Genomic DNA, 16,742 nt, shown 5'->3' with positions numbered 1-16,742 from the left:
ATGGACATTTAAAAATCGTTGTTGAAATGTCTTCTTGAACTGTCTTCTTTTATTACCTGTCCTCTGATTTTCTTTCTTTCTTTCCAGTCATTGTTCTTATTTTCCAGTGCTTTGTATTGTGTTGGACCATGTGCTCCAAAATTATTAATTGACCTTAGTGGCATTATGCCCTGGGCTGGGCCCTTTCAAGAAACTTTACCCTGGCATCCCATGGTAAACCAAATTAGATATCCAGTTTTAGGGAGAGGTCATATTGCATTGACAGAGCACACATTTTGCATGCAGAAGGTAAATATTTTAAATAAATAAAACAGGTTTCTTAGCACAACCACCCCTCCCCATAGAAATGCAATCAAGGAAGCAGAAAATATTTGTTGCAGCATTTGTCCTAGCCAATAAAATACACAATTGCAATGCCTTTAGAGAGTTGCACAGTATCTGTGGTAGGAGACTATAATGGAATGAAAAACCAGTAATCTCTTTTTGTCCTCATGGAAAAAGATACAGTGTAAAATGCAGGGAGCAGATTTACTTCTAACCCCAAATACAAATACTTACAGTAACCAAAACCTGGGTGTATGTTTATATTAACTTGATGTAAAACTAACACAATGACATAGCTAGGAGGTGAAGGTGTACTGTGATTTTCCAGTGGAAAACATTTTTTTCTACATAAATGCTGCTGTTTCAAGGAAATCATCATACAGTTCCCCTAAAGTCACCTTTCATTGCAAAGCCCACAGAAAGCTGTTCACATCCTTTTCTTTTTAATATATGTGTGTGGAGAGTTGATATGTTCTTATTGCATATAAATATAAATGGATATATTAAAACATCCTTTTAAAAGATGTTTATTGAAAGCCAACATAAGCCTGTTGGTTATATGCATATTCATGCTTCCATAAAAGACTTGGATTTTATATAATTTAGTGATTTTTGTATTAAGACATTTTTGTTTTTGTTTGCCCAGTTATGGTTTCTGCCTCAGTCTGAGGACTAAGGTGTTTAACATTAAGAGTCTAAAAGACAAGGCCAGCTGAAGACAATTTGATATCTGGGGTCGAGCAACAAAAGGTTAACCTCAACAAAGATATAAAGGAATCCTTAGCACCTGCAAGGTTGAGAAAAAGATTTGTCCATAGGCTTTTGAGATACCAGTCCACTTCATCAGGTGCATGCCGCAAAACCTCTGTATATTTCATACAAATTGCATACTTCTCAAGGCACTTGAGACAGAAAATTCCCCCAGTATGTTTCCACTTTCTGGCAAGAAAAAAAATGCTATTCTTTTCTGCCTCTTCAGTGCACCCCAATAAACTCTGCTTCAGGGCCAGTCCTACCAAAACCTACTGTCTGACTGCATATACCTTCATGTGACATGATTTTAGTAGGTAATTATTGCCAAGATAATGATATCAGACCAGAGGAGATGAGGCAGCTGCTTTGGCCTTTTGAAATTCATTGTGGTTTATAGTGATCATTTTGGCTGTCTGAGCTTTTCTTTGCAAATAATCAAGGGCATAGTATAAATCTGAAATACTATAATGTTGTATGACTGACCCTGTATATTTTAGGCCAGAATTCTGCCTTTTAAAAGCTTGAAAATTCCAGTCTTCATTAAATCAAGATAATTTGTCAAACATTTTGATAATTGAGTATAACTACATCATATTTATTATGTACAGGATCAGTTTCTCACTCATGAGCCCTCAAATTAAACTATCAGCGCCCACACACACACACATACATGCACCCACTTGCACACATGCACATAGATGATGTACATATAGACATAGTTATAAATACAATGAGAAAATACTACAGTCTGAGGCTAGTAGGTTATGTGTTGAGGATATCTGCATATTAGATTGAGTGACATCATAGGATAATGTGGTCCAATGTCTTCTACCTTGTGGAGACAGTAACTTTGTACAGTGAATTCACTGAAATGAATGGAAGTCATCATGAATTTGTTAGGGGCACAGTGGAAACAGCTGTTGGTGGTGCTGCAACAGCTTTTCATTCTGCAGTTTTGTGCCATTGTCTCTACAGTCCATGCACACAATCATTACCCCACCATTAGACCTTATGTTGTGTTTCTCATCATACTGGTCCTTCAGATTGACTTGCCCTACTATCTCTGGAATCTGGTCATGAGTTAAGGATACCTTTACAGTGCTGTATGAGAAAATTGTATAAAATGTTTGAAAAACAATATTGTATAATTATTCTTAATATCAGCTTATTTTAATTGAGGAAGTATGGACTAATCCAGCAGAAATGTGTATACGTTCATCTGCTTGATAATGCACATTCTCTGACAGTAGTCAATCTTTCATTGCACCATCTGTCACATTAGATGATTTTTAATTACAGCACTAATAAGTGAAAACCATTAAAGCTCTTTCACCCTGGGAAATGAGTGTTCAGATGGAGGCATCGTCTCTATGGGCAGGTAAAAACTATTGCATTTATTTTTGGAGGCCCAGGAGCAATTGCCACTTGCTTTTAATATGTTTGGACTTTGAATGTTACCATTTCTTTTGTTCCAGATGGGGTACTCAAGGGGATTTTACCACAACTCATCCTCGGCCTATAGTCAAAGTAAAACTTTTTACAGAGAGCACTGGAGTCCTGGCGCTCGAAGATAAGGAGCTAGGAAGGGTGAGTGCTAGATAAATTTTACAAAATATTTACCGGGGAAACTTCATTGTGAGCCCCTTAGTTATTAATCGGTTTCATACCACAGTATATTCTTGTGAAGCTCTCATGTATTTCACTGGGACCCATGGAAGAGAAAGAATCAGTTGTGGCCAGAATACATGGAGAATGAGAAGATAGCTGGCAGCTTTAATTCAAAAATCACCATTTATCATTAATTCATGTTTATCCTTAAAAAAAAATCAGAAGCTTTTACTTGGTAAAAGCTAACCTGGTCCTAAGTAAGAAAATCTTAATGAATGGTTTAACCTTAGTTGGTTAGTAGATCTTTTTGCATCTAGCCCTGCAAATTAGGGTTCTTCACTACTATATTTTCTTCTCAGGAGGTTCTAAGATACAAAGATAAAATTTATACCTCAGGTGAACCCCAGGCAACATGTGTATGACATACATCATTTGGAGTTCAGTCTAGTATCGATCACATGGGTGGGTGCCTTGTTGTGACCTCAGAAGGAATTACTTGCACCAGTAGTGGTAGTGGCAGCCCCAAGTTGCACAGCGAAATGCTGTGTAAACAGCCACCTGGCATAGCTCTGGAGTGCTGCCGATTTTCCTGGAAAGACAGATTGCAGCGAGTGGGGGGGGGGGGGGAGGAACCATTTCATTTGGCTTGTGTAGACATCCCCCAGGAGAAAGGAGATCCATAGTATGCATCTATTACTAAGAAAGTAGTCTCTTATATAGGTACATGGATTATTTTGTTTTGTTGTTTTAAGAGGGGTTCACACTACTGAAACATGGAGGAAAGTTATTTGTTGTTGTTGTTAACTGTTGTAACTGTCCTTGAGATGGCCTCAGCTTATGGTGACCTTGTGGATGAGACAACTTCAAGACTCCCTGTGCTCAACTGCTCTGCTCAGGTCCTGAAGGCCCATGGCTGTGCCTCTTTGATTGAGTCTATCCATCTGGCATGCAGTCTTTCTCTTTCTAGTTCCTTCCACCTCTCCTAGCATAATTGTCTATTCTAAAGAGTCATCTCTTCTCGTGATGTTGCCAAAGTATGACAACCTCAATTTTGTCATCTTGACTTCCAGGGAGCTCAGGTTTTATATGTTCTAGAACCCATTTGTTTGTCTTTTTGGCCAACCATGGTGTCCTTAGCACTCTTCTCCAGCACCACATCTTGAATGAGTTGTTTTTCATTCTGTCAGCTTTCTTCACTCTCCAACTCTCATCGAAACATTGTGATGGGAAATATGTTGACTTGCATTGGACTTTGATTATATTCTTAACTTTGTATATGCAAGTTATACAAGTATACTCTTGGTGTATAGGATGGTGAATGTCTGCAGATGGCAGTCCTTGGACTAAATCTAAGCCTCTGAGAGGTGTGATCTGCCCTTCACAGAGGTAAAAAATATGTAGAGCAGCTATCACTGTTTCTTCTGTTACTTGTCAGAATTTCTTGAAGGAGGTAAAATTATTTATTTATTTATTTTATATGCCACCTTTTTCCCTGAAGAGACTCAAGGTGGCTCACAGATTTTAAAAAAAAAAACCATTACAACAAAATTTTAAACAGTTAAAATCATATTAAAACAATTTAAAATTACATTTAAAATATATAGAAGTTAAAAGGCATGACAAATAATATGTTCAATATAAAAAACGCCATGCCTATGTTTTAAACATCTGCTTAAATAAAAAGTGTGGGGTGCAATTTTAGTTTCCCAGGGTGTTAACCCTTTTAAAAGGAAACAAACATATGCAAGTTTGAAAGTTAAACTTGTAAGAGTTCATTCCACCCCTGCAGAAGCTATGAGATCCAGTGAGTCTAAACCCTACTAGGTAATGATCAGCCCATGACAATGGAACTACAGAGAGTTCCTCCACTCCGAGATTACTGTCATCCAGCCACAAATAGAAAACCAGGCCCAGAGTTTTCCAGCAACATGAGTGTCCCCAGATATTACTTGAGACAGTCACATGATTGTCATGGTGGACATGAAATCCTGAGCTGCTCCTGACAGATCACTCTCCACGTAGATCTTGATGTCCCCCAGTACAACAAGCCGAGGGGACTCCAACACCACCACCGAGACTAACTCAGCAAGCTCAGGAATGGCGACTGCTGTGCAGCAGGTGGACGGTACACCAACAGAATTCCTATTATGTCCCAGCGACATACCTTTAACTAAACAGACTCAAGCCCAGTAGACTGGGGGACAGGGCACCTGATAAGGGAGATGGAATCCCAATAGACCACTGCAACTCTACCTTCCTGCCTCCAAGCCTCGCCTGCTTCTGTATGGAGAACCCAGGTAGACAAAGCTGGGAGACATTTTCAAACAGCATTTTCAGCACAGGGAGCCTGTTAACAAGGCTATACATATTATTTGAATTGGGGGTCAGTTTGGGAGTAACCAGCACCCTGTGAGTGTAGCCTTATATTAATTGGAATGCCTAAAGAAAAATGTTTTCATATTTTATATTTGTTTGGATACTGGAGAAGAGAGTTGAGTGAATGTTTTCTGATTCTATTGTATTTTTTGATAAAGAGAGAGCTGATTATGCTGTTTCATAAGCCACTGTAAAGTAGGATTTTTGCAAATACTATAAAATATGTAAGAATAATCAGGCTTTGTAGTCTCCATATAGTATCTGGTCTATTGATTGCAGATTTTAAAACAAACTACTTTGAACTCTTCAAAAAAAGTGTGGGAAAGATTTGAAAAGCTAGAATGGAGATTGTAACATTAAGTAGTATAGGTGTGGTATTGACAGGTGTAAGGAGAACAGAAAGTCAAAATATTGGTGAAATAGATAAATCGGTAATTGATGGATAGGAAGTAAGGTATGAAAAAAAGATGGTAAAGGAAAGTGAGGGAAGGTTAGAGTAAGTGTAAGGATGGTAAAAGAGAGAGGGATGGAGAATTAGTTGCATAGGGAAAGAGAAGAGAATGGAGGAATGGGGAGGAGAGGAAGATAAAGAGGGTATGAAATAAGTAGTAAGGAAAATAAAATTAATAGACGGGATAGAGGAAGGGTACAAAGTTGAAGGATAAAGTGAAAGTGTGAGAAAATGAAAGATCATTAATACTGATTGTAGTTATAAGACAAGACACAGATGAATGTGTGTTGTAAAGTGTGTGTTGTACACTTGTAAGTATGGATGTCTTTATATTTTTATGTTGATACGATTGGATGTATTTTAAGAATTATGTTTGTGTTTTAATATGTTTAATAAAAATTAATTTTAAAAAGTGTGAGTTAGGTATGTGATCGATATGTTCAAATCTGGGGGCAGGGATGACTTTCCTGTAGGATAGGGTTGGGGAAGCTGTGACCATCTAGATGTTGTTGAAGTTCTTTACCTGTGAGACCTACCCAGTGTGACCAGTGGTGGGACACAATTGTTCATCAATTTTGTTCATCAACAATTAGAAGGCTAAATGATCCCAGCCCCTTCCACATTCTATTTTTGTGGAAAACTGATACTTCTATACCTTCCTTTGTGCATCCACACCTCATGTCCATTAACGTGACCAAGGAAGCACTTGTGGACAGAGATGGGCACTAGAATTACCAAGGAATCATTATTAGCTAGCAAAACACAGGCCTTCCTAACTCAGTTTCACAAAATTGTGAAGCTCATTGTTCATTAGACCCAATGAACATCACACGGTGATGTTCCAGTTAAGAACATTGTGTTCATATAATGGTTTAAATGTCATCTTAGCTGTTGCAATTCTAGCTTACATTAGTGGATAGCTTCTTATCTGTAAGATTCTTTTACAGCAATCAAAACTCATTTCTGTTACCTTGAGCCAAATGACTCCTAATGACAAATTCCCTAATGAAAGGCCGTCTTTCTTTCCTCCACTAACAGTTACCTTTTTTTAAAAAAATAGTACAATACCATGTCTTTTATTGTCCATGAAGTCTCTATAGGCATTCAGTGGTGAATCTTCAGAATTCTGAACCTCAATCCAGACAAGCAAATATCATATGTAGGAAAGTTATTGCCTAATTCAACATGCAACATTTTAGGAAGATGCATTTCCATTTTAATCAGAATAGTCCTTTTGAATACTTTCAGTTCTTGCTACATTAAATTATATCACAACTTCCAGTCTTATGCAAAATGTATGATGCACAGCTAATTTAAATATTTCTTAATCTTTCCAAAATATTCCTCTCTTATACTGCTTTCTGAACATTTTTTAAAAATGATAGTAAATTCAAAATAAGTTATTTCAGGTAGTTCACTCATTCCAATATCTGTCTAAGATGTATGACTGAAGATATGCTTGGCTGAGAATGTGAGGGTAAAAAAATAATTGTAAATGTCTTGCTGGTAATAGTAAGCTATGGTTTAGCACTCCTTGAATGAGCTGATACAAATCCTTGTGAAGCCTTGGGATTGTGCAGTCTGCTTCCCAATCACAACCACACAAGCTGATCACTGAAAGCACTGATCCCACCCCCCATTCTCTCATCCATCAATTCTTCAGAGTTATGGCTGCTAGAATTTTCTAAGTTCTTTGGCACTGTTTTCCTTTCCTTCATCCTTAGATCTTTTGTTACATGCCCCTAAGTTTTACCCTCGACTTATCCATGGGTGATATCAAAATCCATAGTTTTGCCCCCCAAACTTGCCCTTGACTTTTACATGACTTTTACATGACTTATAGTCAAGATATACAGTAATTGCTGTTAACCAAAAAACAGAGTCCCTCTCCCACCCGCACTGGCTGCTGCTGTCAGGGGAGTGAAGGCTGAAACCAAAGTTGAAATGCTGAAGCAAAAAGCTTCAATTAGAGTCTTTCTTGTCACACGCACACATACACACACTGAAGGAGCCTCCAAGTTTTACCCTCAACTTATTCATCGGTCATGATAAAATCCATAAGTTTGGCCCCAAAAACCTGCCCTCAATGTATACATGAGGTTCACTTATAGTCGTATATATATGGTAGCTAAAATAGAAGAAAGTCCCCAAATCTACCTCAGTACCCTCCAAACACATGTTAGAAGTAACAGATAAGAGTTGCTCTTTACATATGTACAAAAAGTAATGGTTACCAGTATTTGTTTTGAAAATAACCATAATGTCTTCCTTACTTCAAAAAGTAAAGCATTGAAAAAAACACTGTTAATTGTGCTTACTTTTAAGTACTATTTAACAGCAGTCTCATTTGTGTGAAAAGTGAAACTACATTTTAAAAACATTACATTAAAACATCAAAAACATTACATTAAAAACAGAAAAGCCCCGAGTTAGCCAGTCCTCTTGCCAGTGAAGAGGAAGGAGGTCCATAGGACATCTTAATCAGGGAATGCATTACCAAAAAGGAAGGTCTTCAGATCCCTTTTGAATTGGGCCAGGGAGGTGGCCGAGCGGAGCTCTATGGGCAGCGTGTTCCAAAGGGCCGGGGTGGCGATGGAAAATGTCTTCCTGGTAGTGGAGACAAGCCTGGCCCCGGGAACCCTAAGTAGTTGCTGCCCAGATGTTCTGAGGGTGCGGGACGGAATGTATGGGGAGAGGCGGTCCTTCAGGTATCCTGGGCCCAAGCCATTTAGGGCTTTATAGGGTGTTGATTGCTGAGACTAATTTTAAATAAACATAACATAAATGAACCATGATCACTTTTGTGTCAGAACTTCATGCAGAATGCAGATGCTCAAGAGGGAAAGACCAAAGCAATTTGCATGTTTGTTTATTCTTTACAATATTATCTCTTGTGACTTTCAAGGTGAAGGATAATTTCTTCCCTAGCCATAAACAGGCAATACCTCATTAATAGAATGAGATAGGCGAGGAGAAGGAGACTGTTCAGACTCAATCTGGATAAGTAATCCTGGAGATTTTGCAAAGCACACATGTTCAAGCTTAGATTCTGGCTTTTTTTGACCATGAAAACATTAGAAGTTAATTTTGACAACAGGCAAATTGCAAAGAAGAAGAGTGGGTTGGGATCACCAGTTTATTTTGTTGGGTCTGCTTTAAGAATGGGTAAATCTGGATTCTGGATTCAACAACAGATTTGCAGCTATTGTTTTTCCACGCTTCTGAAAACACATTCTGATTTTAGGATCAGGAATGTTAATTTCTTGCTTTTTTTAGGGCCATGTTCTGTCTTTTAAATATCAAGATATTCAAGCCTACTAATTCAAAGTGACAGTTATTGTACTTGCCTAACAAACAAATTAATGCAATGTGTGAACAGCAGGTGTTGTCTGAGTATAGAGATTATTTTAATATAAAGATAATTTAGTCTTGTTCTTTTGATGATTCATTCTTTAAAGTATTGTTTTTGAGCTGTTCATCATATCTTAAACTAGCCAGCACTATCCTTTACCCACCATAGCACTATCTTTCCATGGTGGTGGGATTATGTGCTCAGTGCTGCTGCTAGGATCTCATATGTCAAACAGGCTTTTGCCAGGAGCCAGATTAAATGTGCCAAACAGCTACTGGACAGCAGCAGTAGTGGGGGATAACACTGGCAAGGGAATGTTTCAGAGGTGATGGCAGTGGCACCATAGCTAATACCTGTTAGTGCTGAACAAAAGGAAGTCCAGTAAACCCCCTTTGAATTATCAAGAAAACCCCAAGATGAAATAATATAAAATGAAATGAGAGAATGCCAAAATATGACACTTCCAAGTCAGAAGGTACTCAACAAGCTACTGAGATACAAGCAGAACACAACTACAGGTAAAACTGGGTGTTGATTCAAGCCAAAAGGACGTTCAGCTGCTGATGTGCTCAGAGGCAAAAAGAAAGTCCTAAGCTGCACAATACATTTGTATTGGTGTTTATCCATACTACTTGTAAAAAGTAGCTTGCTGACATCTCCTGCATATTTTAAAACAACAAAAACATTTTTCATATCATCATTGGTCATTGCTGTTGTTCCTTCTTAGAACTGGAATCCCTTCTTTGTTGTATGCTTAGTACACTTTTATCTAATTCTTTTCAAAATCTGACAATGTGGGTGTCTCGTTTTTCACTGCTTTTCTTCTTCCTTGTCCAAGGTTTTTATCACCCTACACAATTTACACAAACATCTGCAGGCATGTTTTAAGAGCCCCTATTCTTCAGTAGTTGAGTTTGGCTCATCTACATTGGCCCAGTAACAGCTTCTGTTAATCATAGACACCATGATCAATAGCCCTTCCTTTGCCTCTTGGATCATAGGTCATGCCCTTCTTTAACTCAAGTATATAATTCCCTTGTATTTTCTCTAGTCTACATGTCATATTAATATTGGTTCAGCGTTACCTAGCTTTCAACCTGTCATCAGAGCACTTCATGTTCCTTTTTGTAAAATGGGAAGGTTTCTACATTGCTATCAGAGGGTTATACTGCTCATTTTTCAGTGTAGCAGCCTCATCAGTGGGAATTTTTCTAGCTAGTCTTCTTCAGTGAACCTACTCTTAATTCTTAGTGGCTGATTTCTTGATGGATTTAGACAGTGCAGTGTGATGTCATCCATCTCAAGGAGACTGAGGTTATAACCTGTAAGCTGAGGTAAGCACACACCAGCCATGGTAGATATTTTATTTTCCTTTCAGGTTCAGTCTTTTGAAGCTGATGAAGCAGCTACAGGTCAAGAGGAAGCAGAGTTTGATGGATTTAATATAGGAGAAACTGCTACTACTGCTATTGCTTCCTCTAGCTCAAGAACAATGAAAGGTTGAACAGGCCTACTGAAAATGCAGATAACATGGCCCATGTAAGGTAAAATGGCACATGTTGCATGAGACAGATTGAGATGATTCAGAGCATAGTATTAAAGATTAGGGCATATCAAATAATTAGGAAAGTGGTCAGTCTATTTTCACAGAATAGGTTATGATCGTGTTACTACCAAAATGGGGACAATATTGAAAGTAAGAGAGATCTGCCTTTAAAATATTTATGAGGTTCCTTATATTAGATGTTGCCTGCTCTCAGTGGCATCACTAAGGGGGTGTGTGGTAGTGTGGCCCGCACCAGCTGACACCCCAGAGGGGGGGTGACACCCGATCAGGCCATCCACCTCCCACTTTGGGGAAAAGATGACCCTGACTAGGAGGCCTCTACTGCCACAAATTGGGAGAAGGTGACACGTGCCTGGCCCTGATTCCCTGTGTCTTTGGCAGTTTCCTCATGAGGAGGCTGCTGCTGCTGCAAGAAGAAGAACAGAACTGCCACTACTGTGGGGAATCGGCCATCTCCCTCCTCACAGTGGTGGAGGCCTCCTCATGAGCACATCTGACCCTGATTCTCCAAAGCAGCAGTGTTTCCATCACGAGGAGGCTACTGCCTCTGCAAGGAAAGAAAAGGCCAAGCATGCCTGGCCTGGATTCCTTGCAGTGGCTGCAGTTTCTCCCTTCTTATAGTGGCAGCAGGCTTCTCATTAGGAAACTGAGGCTGCCGCAGGTAATCGGGATCCGGTATGCTTGGCCTTCTCCTTCCTCATGGTGGCAGAGGCCTCTTCATCAGTGCGCCCAACTCAATTCCCTGCAGTGACAGCAGTTTCTCCCTCTTCGTGATGGTAGCAGCCTCTTCATGAGGAAACTGCTGCCTCCACAAGGAATCAGGGCCGAGTGCGCTCATGAGGAGGCCTCTGCAGCCGCGAGGAGGGAGAAGGCTGAGCACTCCTGGCCCTGATTTCCCATGGCGGCAGCAATAGTTTCCTCAGAAGGAGGTCACTACACCATGAGAAAGAAGGGCTAAGTGTGGTCTTAGCCCAGCCCCTGCACCAGGTGATACCTGGGGGAGTGGGATGCCCCTGCCTGCTAACTGGATGAGGCAGGGTACAGAAGGAAGTTCATAAGCCTGAGGACTTTTTTTTCTTGATATGTATAAGAGGCTTAAGGACTGAATGGGCCTGTTCTAATTTGTGATAACAGAATAAGAGTTAACAAAAGAATGGGATCATAGAAGGGACCTCAGGGTCCCCTAGTCCAGTCCCTGCCAGTGCAGAAGATGCACTGCTACTAATTGGTGCAATTCAGCATCTGCTTACAAACCTTTTACAGATGAGACCCCTCCCACTCCCAGGGCAGTTTTTTCCATCATTGAGCAACTCAAACTCTCAGGAAGATCTTCCTTATGTTAAGTCAAGTCACTTTTTTTGGACTGTTTGGTACAGATCCTACACTGGAGCAAACAAATGTTTCCCCCCATCTGTGTAAAGTGCTTCATGTATTTCAAAGTCATCATCATATTACTTTTGTGTGTGTGTGTGTGTGTCTTCTCTAAGGTAAACAAATCCAATTTCTTAAACCTTTATTATCAGGAGGTTTCTGGGCCATTCATTATTTCTGTCATTTTCTTCTAGACATAATGTGATTTTTCAATTTCCTCTTTGGAGATTGGAGGACTATTACTACTGGGATAGACTATTCAAATATATTTAGAAAATTATTGAAAAACAAGTTTGTTAGGTGTTGAGAAATCCTGACAAGAAGAATCCTGGACCTATGATACTCTCTGAAGTTCAGGAGTTATTCTGTGCAAAATTTGTACAAATTTAATTTGCGTAAATAATAGCATTTTCTGCGCAGGAAACAGTTTCTTCTGTGGGGAAAGTGCCTTTTCTTGTGCAGAAAATGCTGCCTTTTGTGCAAAACAGCAATGTGTGCATTTTGTTCAGAATAAGTCTCGATTTTGAATAGGCTTCAAAAACTGTATGGCTTTCAAATACTTTCTCATAGTCAGAGGAAAACTGCTAAAATTACTTCTTGCTTTGATCAAGAAAAATAGTGGAAAATTCCCTCACTTACTAAGGATATTGTTTCTAGTTCTCATGAGGTACAGGTCTTCTACTGGCAGAAATAATTATCACAGAAGCATAAGACTTTGTCCAAGAAATCGAACCTTTCCCGGAGGTACCATTGCTAAAATGTAGCCAGTTGTTCACTTCCAGTATTATCTCTCTTCCTAGACTGTGACCTTTAACTGGAAGGAATTGTGAAAATACCACTTCTTTCCCAGAACTCCAGAGTTATTTGCAAAGAGGTACCTAGTGGTATCTTTCACTCCCATCTGAATCAGAAAAAAACGATTAACACTCAGAGAGCTTGTTGAGTCTTGGCAAACCTTCCATCACAGACTGAGTACATGCACGAGGGAGATAACATACAGTCAGCCCTCCATGACCACAGATTTTTTTTATCCACGGATTCAAGCATCCATGGTTTGAAAATAATTTTAAACTATATATATGCCCAAAAGCAAAGCTTGATTTTGCCATTTTATATAAGGGACACCATTGTATTATGCCATTGTATTGAATGGGATTTGAGCATTAATGGATTTTGGTACCCACTGGGGGTTCTGGAACCAAACTCCAGTGGATACCAAGGGCCCACTCTTTACAGTAGCATCTCTTTACAGTAGAACAGGCAGCCACCACATTCCTCCTCAGGGCCACTGCAGAATTCCTTACATCTACAGAGTAGAGTATTTCTTTATGGGCTAAAGAGACTGTGGCAATTGTTCTTGTTACGGCAGTACACCATCATTGTGTACAGGGAAGTATTGCACATCTTCAAAGTTAAGAAAACTTCTCCTGAACTTCAGGTGTTTGTGTGTTACATTTTTCCAAAGGTTTTCCTCCCGTACATGGTTTCCTTCCTTTTAGAAACAATCCTCATCTTTTGTTCTGCAAGAAATTCTTCCTTTTTGGTATACTAAAAAATTCTTTATCATCCATGACACATTGCGTTCTGCCTTGGATGAATTATTCAAAGAGGGACATTTTTGGCAAGGATAAAATCTGCCTTGGAGAATTATATTGACATACCTGGTAGCATTATGAGGGTACTTCAGCAAAAATGAAAATGAAAATATTTGTATTAACTATAATAGGAAAAATATAAAGTGTATTGATCAATATACCATATTCTAATGCATTTTATTCTAATGCATTCAATAAAAACTGTTTTTAGTACAACAGAGTTACATTTTGTTGCAGACTTCGCACACTAGACTTACAAAGCAGGCATTTTATGATATCATTATCTGATGGGTTGTCAATAATGTCTTTGAGTTTCATCTCCTGCCATGGTTAAGTCTTTTTTAAAATATTTTATTTTATTTTATTTGCAGCGAAAAATGGCTGAAACAAAAATCGTACTAACAAATCTAGTGCTTTTATATTACATTTTTGAACCTCTGCTGATTGGAAACACATGTTCTGTTTCATGTGATCATTTCTTCTTTAATTCTGGGGGGTGGGTTGTTCAAGTTCTCATGGAATATCCTTGATTTTGTGCCCACCAACAATTCTGTGGACATTGGAATTTTTTTAATATTGCATGATATATTTCAGTTCTTATTGGGATCAGAAATCCCCTAGGCCAAGTGACTCAGTGACTTTTCTAATCTATCTGACACAGCTTTTTTAACAAGTTGGATTAAACTGCTTTTTAAAAATCTTATATAACTCTAAAACATGGTCAGGGAGTGTGAAGCTTCAGTCAGACAAATCAAAATTTCAGGATGATGACAGTAGCAGTGAAACATTATTAGGAGGGTTGCATGTTCTAGACTCCATCCCAGTTCTAGTCTAAACAGTGTTTAAACATACACCACTAATTTATAAAATCAATAAAACCAGAAAAATGTGTGTGTGTGTTTGTGACTGTCTGTCTGTGTCTGTGTGTATAAAGGAACTACACCCCAATGGAGGCCTTTTCAAAAAACTAACTGGCATTTAGACACATAGATTTTAAACTGCTCTGAGGAGATGGATCAGTTTGTTGGAGTCATAAGTCATCCCATCAGTGTCATATAGAACCCTGCTTCAAAAAGGTGACAAGAGCTATCTGTGAAAATCAGCCTTTTACAGACTGGAAAAGCATGCTTCTCCTGGGTTTAAACATGGGAAGAAAGATTCTATGTGAACTAAAAACATACAGAGTGTTTCCAAAATAGGGTTTAATATTACAGTAATATATATTAATTTAACTATTATTCAACTATTAATCTCCAATTCCTATCAAAAATGATAATTATTAGACATATTTCCAGTTACCAGTCTTTGAATTCCATGTCTGGAAATAGCATGTGGCACTCATTTATCAACTTCATGATGTGAATTGTTAAAAATTACTACAAGGAAAAGAATCTCACCAATCCCCCAAATCTGGGTATTTGCTTTTCAAGGAATGCATAATTCTCCTAAGACATGGGTAGGAGAGGAAAGAAACAAACATGAAATATATTTTGCTTGGGTTTTTTATTATTTATGAGTGGGAGAATTTTTCAAGAAATACCTTTCTTGGGATTCCATTAGCATCTGAAATGGGGTTATTTGAACTTGTTGGGATCCTTGTGTTGCATACTAATGCTTTAACTAATATTGTTTCTTCTTTAAATTTTTATTTCTTTTTATTTCAAGCATATTTATTTGAAACATTCCCCAGTTGCACATGTGAGGGTTTTTAATATTAGTTTAGAGATTAATTTTTGCATAATGAAAAACCAACCTTGAGGATGGTACTTTTGAAAGTAATAGTTGTAGCACAACTGAAGCACAGGCTTACCTGGTGCTTTTAAGACAGGAGAAGGCAAGTAGCAGCCTTCCAGAAACTGGGTTTCAGCTAATGTCATTATTCACTCTTGACACTAGGAAGAATGTGAATTGCAGTTATCCCTAATCTCAAGGCAGCAAAACATAGGTTTAAGCACCTAGTTTGTTTCTATCAGATAGTAGAACATTTACACAACGGTTGCAGTGTGGATAGGATTCTTTCCTTTCATCTGTACATTGAGATATAGTGCATTTCCAGTTAGTCTCAAAGGTGTGACAAGATCGCTCTACGTATTGATTCTACAGACTAACACAGCTATATCTTTGAATTCTACCACTATTTGAATTCTTACTTTGCTAAAGTTATTTCTCGTTGCACTTGAGACTTCCAAGTGTCCCATGCTAGCACTTTACATCAATAGTGGAAGTGACTTGAGACACGTATCTCTCTAACTCAGGGCCATTCCACACTATAGAATTAAACTACTGTGATTCTGCTTTAACTGCCATGGCTGCAACCTGTGGAATCCTGAGCTTTGGGGAGGCATCAGAGCTCTCTGACTGAGAATTTTAAATACCCGTCACTAAATTTGTAAATTATGGGATTCCATAGGATGGAATCATGGCAGTTAAAATAGAATCATAGCACTATGTGTGTGTAGTGTGGAAAGGTCTTCAGACAAACTCTCTGTCACACACACACACACACACACACACACGATGACAAAAAATGGTATTCAGTTATAGCAAAGGAACAACACAAAACCTCATCTCTGAAGCCATCAGTGGTGGGGAACGGGAACCAGTGATGAACAAAGGAAGGACTGCTAAAGAAGGGGGAAATCACACCAATAGATTTAACATACCTTCTGCCAGAATAGCTTTTTTCGTGAAGAAAGTAAACTTAAGGCTATGTAGATTTATGTTGACATTAAGTCCTTAGTCTGTATGACAAGAGAGTGTCGTCTTGACATGGACTCTTTTAAATGTCAGTACCTTAATTATGATGTCTGATCAGGAATTAAATGTGTTTAATACTAAGAAAACCCCAAAGGGCTATAGATCAATGCACAGTTGAAAAGGGGACACTTAAGATGGAATTTTTCACTGCTGTTCTTCATGTAGCCTGAAAAATCACTGTACATTTATTCCCAATATGGCCATCTAATGCACAAATATGTTAAAGCAGTTATATTGGGCATGCATATTAAACTGCATACTCTTGCAGATGTGCCACGATACAGACAGGTTTGGGGCTTCATAAGGTAGATGGAAATGGGAAGACAAGACGAAAGCACTAACTAGACAAAACATTAATTTTCATGTTTAATTACACTGCGCCTATACTTGTCTGTCTGTCTGTCTGTCTACTTGTTTGTTATACACTCTCCCCCCCCCCCCTCAGTTCTGCAATGTAGTGCCTCATAGGAATAATACACATCACTTGATCTGTTGATGACTCAGCTCTTGATGATGTTTCATGAAAAAAATCCATATATTTGCAGTGAAATCAGAGGATAGTGAATTTGTGATCTTACTTTATTTGTT

General features: G+C 38.6%; 1 protein-coding gene across 13 annotated transcripts in view; it reads left to right on the top strand.

Annotated features, from left to right (window-relative positions):
• Positions 1-16,742, top strand: part of CADPS2 (calcium dependent secretion activator 2) — a 396,201-nt gene that overhangs the window by 187,204 nt on the left and 192,255 nt on the right. For all 13 annotated transcript variants that reach the window (XM_089524382.1, XM_089524381.1, XM_089524383.1 and 10 more), the window contains exon 7: positions 2,553-2,664. In XM_089524382.1, the coding sequence (XP_089380508.1) occupies positions 2,553-2,664 (112 nt within the window). The remainder of the gene's footprint in view (positions 1-2,552; positions 2,665-16,742) is intronic.

This window comes from Sceloporus occidentalis, unplaced genomic scaffold (assembly GCF_023333645.1).
Source record: "Sceloporus occidentalis isolate IW3139 unplaced genomic scaffold, rSceOcc1.0.p SCAF_5, whole genome shotgun sequence".
Classification (NCBI taxonomy): domain Eukaryota; kingdom Metazoa; phylum Chordata; class Lepidosauria; order Squamata; family Phrynosomatidae; genus Sceloporus; species Sceloporus occidentalis.
The sequence above is the reverse complement of the archived record's forward strand: the minus strand, read 5'-3'. Positions and strand labels throughout refer to the sequence as shown.